Below are 14,217 nucleotides of genomic sequence, written 5' to 3'. Positions count from 1 at the left end.
TGAGGATGAAGGGAAAGTGGAGATTGAGGTTCCGGAGTTTGATTTTTCGATCGGTCCCGACGATATCCGGAGTCCGGAGCAGTTTAGTGAGGAGATTGAGGGGAAAAATGACACGGAGATCGAAAAATATCCGTTTTATCATAATGATCTGGTACCGGGTAATTCAGCGCTCAAGTATGCACTGAATCCTCAGCAAATACCCAGAAAAACTCTGGGGGGAATGGAGTTTTATGATTCTCGAGACAAATATCTGGACTGTGACGACGTCAATCCTGATTTAACGGAGGTTGTCCCTGAGGAGGAGGAGCCGAGGTCTGATCGAGGACCAGAAGAAAACCTTCCACGGTTGAATGGTTTGGGTGACAAATTGTCCTGCTTCAAGGCGAAGTACTTCGATAAAAATCCATTTGATAATCCCCTCTTCATAGAGAAGAGGATAGACATGCCTCAGGTGCCGAACGAATTTAATCTCCAGGAGTTCAAAGATCGGTTGAATAATTTGAAAAGTGATCCGGAGGCTCTGGTGTACCGGAGAGTCTCCAGAAGACCTGAGATGATGGATCAGCATCCCAGTGACAGCAAGAAGAATCAATTTGTCGATCAATCGAGGAGCAGAGCTAATCACAACTCCGCGCCGAATCACAGAAGGATAAAAAAGGGTCATCGAGGGAACAATTCGGTCAGGGTGATAGAACCTGTGAACTCTCCCTACGAGAAAGAGGTTTACGAGGCTGTGATGGGTACGATAAAAAATCAGGCTGTTCACAAGACGAGGGTTAAGCAATCGATCAAAAATCCACGTCGTGGGAGGAAGAGAAGAGTCCAGGAGAAGGGAAAAGTGCAGAGTCTGCGAACGCTTCGTCCTCCAAAACACAAAGTTATTCCTTACAGAACTGATAAAGTCATTTATCGACAGCGGCCGCGGGTGCAATCGCCTCCAGAGGCCAAACGAATTAGATATCATAGGGCCCCGAGGATTCAGAAACGCAGTGTCGATTCGGATCAAGACTTTCGGACTGTAGAGTCGCGGAATAATTTGGATTTTTCGATGAGGAGTAGAAGAAGAGCTGGGAGTTCAAGAGTGATACCCACCACAGCTCAGACACTGATTCCAATCACTCAGTCTACTCCGAAGACTGTCTGGACAATCAGAGATCTCATACGATTCTCTAAACCTCGAGAGACTGACAGATACGGAAACTTCAGGTCGGGTGTTACGACGGTGGATCCTAGGAGGAAGGAGCCCCGGTACAGGGATCCAACTGAGAAACCTGAGGAACTCCTTCCAGCCGCTGATTCTCAACTGGCTGACACAACTCATACTGAGGATCCTGGGGAGAATGACAACTTGACAACAGCGACTTATCAAGTACGAGAGGAAATCGAGGAGTTGACAGCAGCTCCAGAGGTCCAGAGACTCCAGGAATATCTCGACTCCGATCTTCCGGGGTACAACAAGGTGTCAAGTAACAGCAGTGAATCAGGGGAGGCAACGACCCAATACACAGCGGACAGTTCTGGTGAAGAGGAATCTGAAGAAGAGAAGGAAGAGAGTAGAGGGGAGCAATTGGAGAAGCCTTCCGAATCCTCTGTCGAGAGTTCTTCCGAAATGGAAGGGAATGAAGAGTCTTCTGAAGATCACTCCAATGAGGAAAAAAATGCTGAGAGAACCTCTGAAGATGAAGAGGATTTCGAGAGATTCAGCGATCGGCCGAAATCACCAGCGGAGAACTACTATGACCCTGAGTATGCAGACCTGGGGCCGAGGATAAATAAACCGGCATTCTATCATCCACCGTTCGAGGCCCCGAGGTATGAGCGACACCGAGGAAAGAATTATGAGTCACTGGAGGAGGATAAGCCCCGGAGAAAATTGAAATATATTTTTCCATGGGATGAAGAACAAGAAGAAGCTTCTGAGGAGTCGAAGGCAGATCATCGAATTGGACACTACGAGTTTCCTTGGGAGAAGAGGGAGAGGCTAGCTCGTGAGAGAGAAAAAGATAAGATGAAAAGGAATTCCTATTATCAGCGGTACTGGGGCGACGAGGATGACAATGACGATCAGAGCTCGTCCGAGACGGGTTTCAATTTCGCTGTGACCCATCCCTGGAGGAGATGGAACAGTCCCTACAGGGCTGGGGACTTTGCAACGCCTTTCTGGTCGTCTGAGGTGTTTGGTGAAGCCAAACCGGTGAAATTCAGTAGCAGATATCACAGCGAGAAATCAGGAGCCCCGTTGGCGGTGAAGAGCGTTAAAGGAACGAGAGAATTTGTGAGGAATCATGTTGAGGGGACTCCAGGAGGTAAATACGTGCCGACGACTACAGTTACCCCTCAAATACCGCCGACAACTGTCACTTCTATCCCGAGGAGGGCACCAACTACTCCGATAATCGGAGCGACCACCGAGGTCAAGGTACCGAGGTATACTGTGAGGCCGAGACCCTTCAGACTGTCCCGAAATGGAGAGATGATGAAGAAGACACAATCTACCACGCCAATTAATCATAACTCATCAACCCCGAGGACCCAGAGGCGATCTAGCACGAGAACGACGACGACATCATCCAGTACAACTAGAAGATCTCCGAGGAAGCAGTTGAGGCGGTCTCATCAGCCCCTCGATTTGAAAAAATCTCCCGAAGAGAATTTCGAGAGCACAACACCTGCCAAGAGAACAATTGAGCACAGGTCCAGGGTATCAACAGAGGAGATCATCACGAAGACGTTGTTCCCGAAATCAAAGCCGATGAAGAATAAAGCTGATGAAGGCTTTTCTTCGGATGAGGATGGACTGGAGAAGAGTGCGAGGGTCCAGAAGGTCTCGATTGTCACCAAGAAGACTCCAGAGCACATCTACAGGACCGAGAAGATCGACAAAGATGGGGTGAGAGGGACCTTCATCACCATCATCCCGAATAACAGCACTGATGAGATGCCGGATTCCGTGAGCATGGAGGATCCAATCCACGACATGGACATCCAGCGGATGGATCCTGAGATTCTTCAGGACGAACGAATATCAGAAGTAAGTGTTACCAGACCAAACAGGGCGAGCCAGTTAAGCCATCATGATACACGAAAGGTAGTTTCCACAGTCTCCTGGGTTACAGAAAATCACGACTACTGATGGATGTAAATATCAATTTTCTCGTTAGATCCGTACACATCCGCTACTCTAGATGATAATACTAGCTCGTAATCACTGTGTATTGAGGAACTATTACTTTCAGCACTTCCTAGCGAGCTTATTGATGCATGCACCACCACCCGAGTCAGACTGGAGCGAGGGAAGTGGAGAAATCGAGGAGAACGAGAGTAATTCCGATATCGAGAAGTCTGAAGTAACTTATATTAAGGAGCCGGATCAGCGATTGTACTCTTACGTCGAGGATATCGAGTAGAAAGTTATCTCTTAGAAGTTCTAATCATTGTTTCCCTTTTTAAATATCTTTTGTATATAATGTAATCCAGTTTACGAATTTAGAATGAATAAATAAAGGACTCGTCTCCGTTCTCTTCAATTGTTGATATTTATCGAGACAAAACTTGTCACGATTATTATCGAAAACCTTGAACCGAGAAAAAAATATCCAGCGATGTCAATAATCTGGCATCCTCGACCCAATTTTTCTCGCACACAGATATTTAATCACCTAGTCCGTGAATCTTCAACATTTTTACGAATAATCGTTGTAAGAGCTAATGACTATTGTATTGGGAGCCTTGATCTAATTGCGATGAGAGTATATTCAAATGGTGAGAGGATATTGTAATTCAATCGACCAGTTTAACGGGGTAATACTAGTGCGCCATAAATAGTAACTTCCGCGACAATTACTTTTTCCATGGAAATCCATTTATCAGGTTGTGAAGCTGAAAATTGATTTCCAATAGCTAGAAGACATGCCGCGGTACCGAGGATATTATCATCATTTTTATCAGCATGACAACGTAAATAAAATAAGTTTAAACCTTGATGGTGAGAGGTAGGAGTCAACTACTCCAAGGTTGAGGTATCCCCGCAAGTGATACACCTTGTTCATACTCTACATGAGCCCATGAATGATAATTCAATACAAGAGAAAATTCTCGTTTGCCATTGGACGACATGCGTACCACACCGCATCTATATAATCCTTCATTGGCGACTGTTGCCTTGTTTTAACATCTAGTTGTGCTCTACCCTCGTACCGGACATGATCTCCGTAAAGGTTGGACTGCTCTTGTTCGTCATGTTTAAAAAATCGAGTAAAACATGGGATGTCACGGGTTTTAATCCGTGTAGTCAGCCAGTCCTTTCCATTCATTAATAAAATTGTGTTTCAGTTGATTATTGTTGGTGTTGCGGGATTGATAACGTACGTCGGAGCTGATAGCGCGGGGATAGTGGAGATGACTGATGGTCTGGCTTACGGTGAGTAGCTCAAACTTATCCCTTCAGGTTTAGCCCCGAGGGACTTTTCAAATCCACTTGAATCCCGTTTTAAATGAATTGCCTTGTAATCACTGAGTGATATCCTCGGCAGCTGATAAGGCACCGGTGGACAACAAGTTCCTCCTGTTCCTGGTCGACTGCTGGCAATCTCTGTGAGAGGACACCACGAGTACCTTCCACCGACATTCCCTTCCTTTCACTTTCGAAAACGGTTAATAATATAATCCCACCGAATCCCCGCATGTGGGCAATTTATTCGAAAACATGTTTGAGAGAATTCTTCTCGAAATTTATTTACTGATAAATAAAGAGCTGGCATTTGGACGGCTTCGCAGCCTCAATGTGTCATTATTATTTTTTCTTTCTCAGGTGGAATTCCATATGGCAGTGTATCCGGGATGCTGGCTAAATATCAGAGCCCCGTCGGGTCTACAAATTATTACCAGTTAAATCAATACCCGTATCGACCGCAGAGACCGCAACCTCAAACCTCATCACCAATTATTGTAACACCTAATGTACGCGCTGCAGGTTTAGCCGCGAGAAGTGCCGGACCCTTTCAAATCTACAATTTACCCGGTGTTATCGCACCCGGAGTTGTCGGTACATTCAGCCAAATCGGATATTAATCCCCACAATTACGTTATTTCAATGACCTAATTAAGGCTGCTCTCAGGAGCAATCAGTGCCACTCTAATACCTTTTAATCCCATAATAAACGACGCGAATAATCGAGTGCAAGATGCAGCGAGAGAAAACGATTCTTCAGATTCAAATTCTTCATAACTCCTCAATATTTATTTACAGATGTTACCTATCAATAAAATCTGCATCCACATATTCCTGGAATCTTTTAATTTAGAATTCCTCACCGATAATTAAATTGTTTTTATGAAACGTATTGCGTAAGAATTCACTAAAGATCTTTCGAAATAACGAACGATAGTCACATCAATAGTCGAGATGTCATTTCTGAATTCGGTGGACATTCAGGTGGAAGCTGAATCAGAGAGAAACATTTCTACTTGGATAACAATAGATCCACAAAGGAGAACAACGACCGGTCATGCATGAACATTTTCCACGTCAAGTATCATAATTCTGAATAGCTGAGATTGTCGTGAGTACAGTTGTAAGGATCAGGGAAAGTATATATGACAGGGAGAACGAAGAAAACCCCTTAGTCTACCTGAGAAGCACGCATCATGTATCACGCAATAAAAGTGAGTACCCAAGAAATATTTTAATATTCTCCGACACACATGACATTTTGCGAAATTAAACTGGCAAAATCGGAGGATCAAACGCACCAAGAAGACTCGCAACTTTTAAATTTCATTATAATTAATCGTGAATGAAGATTGACAGTTAATCATCAGCTTTAATTCACTGAAGAAACAAAACGTTAATCAAGACAACGTAATATCAGTCATAATTATCTGTCCATTGCGAAATATTGACGTCCTCGCTATTATCCTCCATCTGCATTTCCAGTGTTAATGACCATAAATCAAATGATTCATATCTCATTTCAGATATTGTTATGCATTATCTTGGGTTTGCAACTTCTGGAGCACGGAGGTGCTGCGGATAAGCCAGCAGCAGGTGAATGATTAATTGCCCGTGAGGAAACATGAAATCGGTCTGACATATTTTTTTTTTTTCATTTAACAGGAGACCTATTGAGCAATATTGCTGCCCACGTGGGAGCTGTCATCCCCTCGGCCTTGATAAAAGGCCTCCAGGGTGACAGGCCCATCCGAACGGCCATCACCGAGACCATTGGTGCATCGAGTGTTCCAGCTACAACAACAGCTAAACCAAAATCATCTAGAGGGACAGCAAAGCCGAAGACGTCGAGATCAACGGGAACAACGAGAAAGCCCAGGACTACAGAGGCACCCTCTACTGATAAACTCAAATTCCGGCCTGATCAGCGACCTGAGTATTCAGGGCCTGACTCAGCGAAAGCTGCTCAGAACCAATTTCCGTTTGATTTCAGAAATAATTTTGATTTCAATGGGGCTGGACAGCAGAACGGAAGACAGTTCAATCCAACATATCCTCGGGGATTCAATCCCGGATTTTTCGGGGATGGGAGTCCATTCAATCAGGGCCCAGGTGCATTCAGGCCCTTTGATGCACCTGCAGATCAGGCAGGTGGACGAGGAAATGAGAATGCCATTCAAGGAAGCGATGGAAGAAATCCTAATGGCGATGGTGGGTTCAATAGTGGAATCAATAGGCAGTTTGGAAATCCTGAGGAGTTCGACAGGTTCAGGGACTTCGGTAGATTCGGATACGACGATAGGTTCGCGGGTAGATTTCCCGGTCAATTCAACTCTGGATTCAGACAGGACGATCGATCCAGATTCGAGAGTTACCGCGGACCCCAGAATCCACAAGACCTGAATGGACAAAACTATCGACAGGATCCAAGATTCAATTACCCCAATTCCCTAAACGATCAGCGATCCCTATCACAATTCTCTGGATCTTTTCCATTTCAGGGATATGCCCCCAATAACTTTGATTTCCTACCGAACCAACGATTCCAGAATCCCTTCAGCGAGAATTACCGAGGCCAGGGGCTATCCAATTATCCAGCTTTTTATCCGTCAGGAGGTGCCGGAGGTTCAGGACATCCAGGAGCTCCAGGATCACCCAGACCGAATAACTCGAGCAGCGGAAACGCCTCAGGACCTCTGACATCGGCATCAAAGAACTCGGAAAAACTGGAAAACCCCTCGGGCGACAAGAAAAATGTGGATTACAGCCTGACAGATGCACCCAGTGCAGCCTTCCACGACCAGAAATTATTCTATCCTCAACTCGATGATTACTCAGACCTTCGGTTTCGTCCCGACGCCTTCCTAATCAATTCTAATCTGGCAGCTAAACGAGGAATCAACGGCAAAGCTTGAAACCCACTTAACATTTATATAATTCAGTCTATTGTACTGTCACTGTATATATACGTGGGATTTTATAAACAATAAATTGAAATAATGATATTTTATCTATCCCCTTGTCTAATGCGCAATAATCGAATGAGTATCCTGTAATTACATCACATTCGTTATGTTCATGTTAAACTTTCCACCGAGACCAAAAAATTATTAATAAATACTCTGTAAAATATACTCTCTACATTCTCATTATTTATAAAACCACCCATAAAATTATGCAGAGATATTCAAGACGTGAAATTAAGATGTCCATCGCTGCGAGCAGAGGATTAAAAAAATATTGAGATATTAATAATTCCAGGGGATTACAAAATGACTAATCACGTCGTTCTCCTAATTCTTGTGTTTATCAATTAATTGACGATTGCTAGTCACTAATTTGTTTGAAATCTCGCGTGCAACCTATTGTTTTCTCCTAGATGTTCATTGAGTGGACACAGGGGCATTCAGTCAATTATAACGTGCGATTTGCATCGCTGGGAAGATATTTGGATGTCAAGGCGCTAACCAATGAAATTAAAGGTACATAATCAGGACGGGGGAGGGATTGTCCTATTTACTATTTCATAATGACATTCGACCGCATAACTCTTATGGCTACCTCAACAATGGACGTTATTATTACTCAGTATGCGTGTTAGTGATGCGTAATAGGTAAAACACATGTCTTGAGTGCGGGTGGGGCCTCACCGGAAGTTGAGTTCAGCATAAAAAGATACGATGCAACGACAATGGGACACTCCAGAGTGAAATATCCTCAGGTGACAAGAAAAACCATCGGCAGTATGGCTCACCCCAAGATCGTAAGTTCTCATTCATGTCTTTTCGATCTTTTGATCTTTCGATCTTTCGATCTTTCGATTTATCGCGAACTGGGCCCGACACTTCGTGTCTTTATAATTATTGATAATAATTGAATGATTAATCATAATCGAATTTTGATAAGCAGCTACTGTACATCCTTCAAATATTTTTTTAATCTCGTTTAGTTTTGTTATTAATTGGGGAATTAATTAATTTTAATCGTTTCTAGTTCATTCTCATCGTCCTCTTGGTCGTCGTCGGCGTGACCCTAGCCCGTCCTGGACATCTCGGTGGATTCTATGGTGGTTATGGACATGGACTCGGTTACTACGGCTACAGATACCCATTCTACGGATATGGACATGGATATGGGCATGGCTATGGTTACGGATACGGTAAGTCTCCATGAGAGTAACCCGGGTTAAAAAAATTGTTATCGGAATAGTTTTTCCAAATTTTCAAAAAAATTCGGAAAAAGTTTTCCAGAAAATTTTTCTTATGAAAAATTTTTCAAAACATTTCCCAAAAATAAAATTGTTGTTTTCCAATTTTTTTTTGTTTCAAAAAAAAAATTTTTGAAAAGTTTTCCAGAAGTGTTTTGAAAATTTGGAAAAAATATTCCGATTACAATTTTTTTTTATCCGGAAAATAATTCGCAAAAGCTCGGGTGAAAATTGAACGAGTGACATCCCCGGGGGAGTTCAGTTAATTACGCGATTTCTTCTTATCGATTTTTCTTTCAGTTTAATTAACTCATTAAAGGCCATCACTCTCATTACAGGCTACCCATATTTCGGCCACGGATACGGACACTACGGTTACTATCTCTAGCCGCTCTAGGTTGAGGTAAATTAACCCTTTGGAAGTGGAGACTATCCTGACGAGACTCGACGAAAACTCGACAAAACGCCCACAGATTTCCGATTTAAACTTCTGCTTGTATTGATACTTTTCCATTTTTTTAACGCTGAAAACTGAAATAAATGCAAATTTTTACGACGAACCTTCGATTTTCATGGGAAGCATGGAATTCATTTATCGGAATTAATTAGAATGAGCGTCTCTGACAGAATCATCACAGACAATGGAAGAATATATTCGTAATTGAGGATAACGCCTGCATTCTCATCTCAACCTATCAAGAATTACAGCCGGATTTGACGACGGGGAGTGGCAATACATCAATTGTTGAGAAATGTTCAATTGCGACATGTGATTTTTTTTATTCGAACGTGTCTTCTTTTCCATCAACTGTGGGACTTTGTCTCGTCTGTCATCTCGAAATCGTTGAATTAGTTGAATTAGAGATGAAGATTGGAGAATGTTTCTGGTGGAATGAGAGGGAATTATTGCACAACTGGTCGAATCGTGTGGACGCATCTTTCAAACTAGTTTGCCTTCGCCTGTATTATTTCAGTGAATAATTATCACTGGAAGCCCTCCGATTGTAACAAATTAATTTTCCCGGGATTCATTGTCTGGATCACCTCGATGGCAATAGCTGGAGATTTTTCCTGGTGAATATATTCACTGACCGCATCATTGGGATTCAACTGTCCGCATATTTTTTTACAATCCACGAAATATTACGAAAGTGCTGGATGCTAACGTGAAGTTTTAACGCACAGCTTTCACCATTTGCACATGATACATGAACCGAGTTTAATGTTGGTATAATGTTAAATAAATATCAAAAGCAGCCGATAGGTTTTTTCGGAATGGCTAAAGTTTCATGAAAATATACTCGGGTAAAAAAAAATTGTAATCGGAATATTTTTTCCAAATTTTCAAAAAATTTCGGGGAAATTTTTCAGAATTCTTTTTTAAGAAACAAAAAAAATTGGAAAACAAAACAATTTCATTTTTGCGAAAGGTTTTCAAGAATTTTTCAAAAATTGAAATAGGAAATTTTTTTTATCATTTAAATGGCGTATTTTTTGAGAATATTGAAAAATCAAAAAAGTATGAAAACAGTAGTATAATTTAATAAATTATAAAAAAAGTTTTCCGAAACAAATTTTTGAATAATTTTTCAAAACGTTTTCCAAGAATAAAATTGTTTTATTTCCCAATTTTTTTTTGTTTCAAAATAAAAATCGAAAAGTTTTCCAGAATTTTTTTGAAAATTTGAAAATAAATTCCGATTACAATTTTTTTTAACCCGGGTCGGCATCAACCGATCCAAATGGCGGTGAATCCTGACCCTGGGTGTCGAGACAAAAATTCCCAGCGGAAAAATTAATTTGCGAAATTCCATTACTCCTCCCACAACAAATACACTCTCTTCAGGAATTTATATAATTATTCTGAGACACGAGTGTCTGTCCAAGGAGGTCAGCTTCCTAATTAATCCCCTAGTGTTTAGATAACGCACGGTTTGCGAAAAATGATAATTTTCTTTTACTAAATATTGACGCAATGTTTTCTGTTGCATCTTCAACTAAAAGTCATCGACATCATTATTACACTCGATTACTTAATGCATTAGAAAATGAATTTCAACTTCCGGAGTAATGGAGATACTTGAAATACGAGAGAGAGATTGTGGAGTTGTGATTTCGGACGAGACAGACGCCTTATTAATCGTCATCCGGGTGATGACGACAGTCATCAAAACCTCAAGATTCCAGAGGATTGTCTCAATGCCATCGACTTTGGTCACCAAAATTCTGGGATATTCCCAGAAATATCGGTGAATAAAAAGATTTTAATTACAATGAATTATTACGTCTGCGAGTTTCATTTCTCTCGGAAGGACCACGACACAGTCAACCCGAATGTTATTCAACCTTTAGATTAAATTGAAGAGATGGAGACGACCTTGGCGAAAGCACAGAATTCCGTGATCCCCATATTGCAAAAACAAATTTGATTATCGAGAATATATTATAATCAACTAATGAGGACTCGTGAGATCTCCACATAAATTACTTAATCATCAATAAAAATACTGATCATGAAATCTAATTGAAGGGAACTATTTTTATTTTGATCTCGTACTTTTACGAAATACCTAAAGGTCGTACCTTGAGCCGAGGAATCATCAAAATGCCGGCTATCGCAACTGTGAATACATCGAACATTTCGAATACCAGTTTCCTCAAAAATCAGGTGTCCTTGATGCCATTGGACACAAGTGGTAACGACTCGATCACTAGATAAGAATTTTAATAATAAAACTAAAACCTCGCACTATCCTCTACCCTAGAAATTCCACGAATATTATAAATTAAATTAACTGAACGTCTCCTAGAGTTTCTGAATCGAAGGCTGAATGCTTCACCCTATTATCACCTTCGGTTCGATGATCCTGATGTCAAGTACATCCCGAAATAAATATTTATACTGTCTATTCATCCAAGTGTGAATCAGTGACTCGGATTCCCAGCAATGCTTTCAATTTCACATCTCATTACCGCAACTGGTAAGGACATTTGAGCAGATGAAAGGCGTGAAGGGACTGCGAATCGCTCCTAGAGACCGACCAACACGTGCTCCATTCGTAACAGATTAATTCCTGATCATGTTTACTCAAGTCGATAATTACTATCCCCGGGAATTTATTATTGCAACCTTTCACACTGTAATCTTCCTGAACTATTGAATATTCAGCATACGATATCTCAAATGTGATAACCATAACAAGACTTTTTCTATAAGTCACCGAGAATCATCGAGACTTCATCAAAAATACCCGAGATAATAAAAAAAGTGAAGACGAAGAATTAATGAGAGAAATATTTTCAAGGGGTAAATGTTGGAGGCAAATGACTGTTTACTTAATTTAAAAAGAAAAAAACGACCTTCCATAATTTCGATAAATTGACAAAACCATAAATTCCTCCTATCGCAAGAGTTGGAACCTTTTGGTCAATCTCTCGAGAGTAAGGTGGTATTATCTCAGCTGGATTGCCATCCACGTCACACAGGTGTATCACCTGCGTAACCGAGAGAGATGGCATTAAGCATCCAAGGTGTATCATCGCTGGACCAGCATTCGCCTTATCCCCACTAGCCCCCCCCCCTTGTCATCACAAGGGGGAGAAGGATCGGATGAATCCTATAAATGCTCCACGATAGCCATTCGTCGAAGAAGTTCAACTCCCGGGACACCCGCTCCCGCGAGTAACCGGAATTTTCATTAAAATTCGTCACAAGTGCAACATTTATAACTTCTGATTAATTTTTATCTTAAAAAAAAAACATCACCAGTCGCGTGTGAAACTAATCAAGATGGTAAGTAGTGTGATTGATAAAAGTTGTGACAAGTGGGTTGAACTGAAAAAATGGGAGTAAATAGAATAAGTGGCGAGTTTAATGTGCCAAATTGTCATTGACAAATAAATCAAAGTAATGGGATGATTTTGAAAAAATCTATCTGCGGTAGAGAGGTTCTCCTTTCGTTTCCATCTCAAGAGACACTGTAAAGGTTACGGGTTGCGAATAGCAGGGATTACACAGTTGAGGCCGATTACAGAAAATCCAGTGAATGTATTATTTTTTTTTTCTTTTTTCCATATTGACGTATCGTTCTAACATTTTTCAGCGAGACTAGCCTCGGCTTTATCCCCCGCTAATCGTAGAAATTGTAACGTTTAAATAACACGTCGCGATTTTTTATTTATAGAGGGTACAACTGTTGGTTAATACGCGGAGATATTATCATGATTGCGAGTGGAATCCTGACAAGACACATCGGAATGTCAACCGCCAGTTACCCGCTGTTATCGACTTTTAAATGGAAAATAATTTGAATTAATGACTTGATTATTCTTGTGCATAAATTATAGCCAATTCGTGGAGGCCCTTGTACTCCTTTTATTTTAACACCCCCGTGGGTCAACATCGTTAAATATATTTATCACTAATAAAATGAATTCGGAAGACTATAATGGCTAATGATTTTGCAATAGTCTGATGTAACTCATTGATTTATGCATCGCATTGTTTTATGAATTCTCGTACTCTCATTGGATATAAATGTTGTGGACTATCTACTCACTTTTACCGGGTGGAAAAATCAATTAACGAGCCACTAACAAAACGACAAGTGATTAGCGGTCTGCAATAGCTTCAAAGGTCCCTAGTACGTAATTGAAATCCCAGAGTTTCCCAAGCCGAGGGTTAAAGATCAGTTCTACATCGGTTCCCGGTTTCATCCGCGTCTCTTGCATAATAAGACATTTGTGTTGTGGAATCGCCACGAGGTTGTCACATTGCCATGCGCTTGACAGAAGTCCTGATCGTTCCACATTACGATACGGAAATAATATTTACGGCAATAATATTTTAGGGGAATATTTTAGGGGTAAACGGGATAACCCGGGTAAAAAAGATTGTAATCGAAATATCTTTTTCAAGTTTTCCAAAAATTTCGGAAAAACTTTTTAGACAATTTTTTTATGAAACAAAAAAAATTGGAAAACGAAATTTTATTTTTGCGAAAGGTTTTGAAAAATTTTTCAAAAATTTAAATACGAAAATTTTTTTTATAATGAGATGGCGTATTTTTTGAGAATATTGAAAAATCAAAATGTAAAAAAACAACAGTATAATTAAAAGAAAAAATTATATTCGCAGAATTTCTAGAAAATTATAAAAAAAGTTTTCTGAAACAAATTTTTGTTTTGTTTCCCGATTTTTTTTTTGGTTTCAAAAGAAAAATTTTGCGGAAAGTTTTCCAGAAATGTTTTGAAAATTTGGAAAAAATATTCCGAGTACAATTTTTTCCCCGGTAATATGCACGATAAATTAAAGATAATTAATGTCAAGCACCTCGTGAGAAACAGGAGTGGTGGAATCGTGAATCGTGACGATAGATCTCTAAACTCATGCAAAGCACATAAAGTTCCTCGTTCCATGCGCGGATTGTAATTTTTATTTTTTTGAAACTCGTGCATGTGATGTCACCCGATGATATAAATTACCGAAAAAAGAAAGGGCAAGAGAAGCCGTCGCAACTTTATTTTGAGGTGAACGTTAATCAATGGCGGACGTGAAGGC

The 14,217-nt window shown here is 40.6% G+C and overlaps 5 protein-coding genes across 6 annotated transcripts in view; 4 read left to right on the top strand and 1 right to left on the bottom strand.

Moving 5' to 3' along the window:
• The window catches only part of Hr39 (Nuclear hormone receptor FTZ-F1 beta), a 151,875-nt gene that overhangs the window by 98,640 nt on the left and 39,018 nt on the right, over positions 1-14,217 (bottom strand). The gene's annotated exons all lie outside the window — the stretch shown is intronic.
• On the top strand, positions 2,721-3,471 carry LOC105266135 (uncharacterized). Its single transcript, XM_011304064.1, has 2 exons — positions 2,721-3,031; positions 3,237-3,471. Exons 1-2 carry the CDS (start codon positions 2,753-2,755, stop codon positions 3,405-3,407), a joined length of 450 nt encoding a protein of 149 aa, XP_011302366.1. The 5' UTR covers positions 2,721-2,752; the 3' UTR covers positions 3,408-3,471.
• Positions 4,114-5,281, top strand: LOC105266136 (uncharacterized). Its single transcript, XM_011304065.1, has 3 exons — positions 4,114-4,217; positions 4,333-4,420; positions 4,811-5,281. The coding sequence occupies exons 1-3, from the start codon at positions 4,203-4,205 to the stop codon at positions 5,068-5,070; spliced, it is 363 nt and encodes a 120-aa protein (XP_011302367.1). The 5' UTR covers positions 4,114-4,202; the 3' UTR covers positions 5,071-5,281.
• Positions 5,643-7,543, top strand: LOC105266137 (uncharacterized). The gene is made up of 3 exons (XM_011304066.1): positions 5,643-5,664; positions 5,977-6,046; positions 6,116-7,543. The coding sequence occupies exons 1-3, from the start codon at positions 5,647-5,649 to the stop codon at positions 7,363-7,365; spliced, it is 1,338 nt and encodes a 445-aa protein (XP_011302368.1). The 5' UTR covers positions 5,643-5,646; the 3' UTR covers positions 7,366-7,543.
• Positions 8,149-9,217, top strand: LOC105266138 (neuropeptide-like protein 31). The gene is made up of 3 exons (XM_011304069.1): positions 8,149-8,213; positions 8,444-8,609; positions 8,996-9,217. Exons 1-3 carry the CDS (start codon positions 8,196-8,198, stop codon positions 9,043-9,045), a joined length of 234 nt encoding a protein of 77 aa, XP_011302371.1. The 5' UTR covers positions 8,149-8,195; the 3' UTR covers positions 9,046-9,217.

This window comes from Fopius arisanus, unplaced genomic scaffold (genome assembly GCF_000806365.1).
Source record: "Fopius arisanus strain USDA-PBARC FA_bdor unplaced genomic scaffold, ASM80636v1 scaffold00036, whole genome shotgun sequence".
Taxonomy (NCBI): Eukaryota; Metazoa; Arthropoda; class Insecta; order Hymenoptera; family Braconidae; genus Fopius; species Fopius arisanus.
The sequence above is the reverse complement of the archived record's forward strand: the minus strand, read 5'-3'. Positions and strand labels throughout refer to the sequence as shown.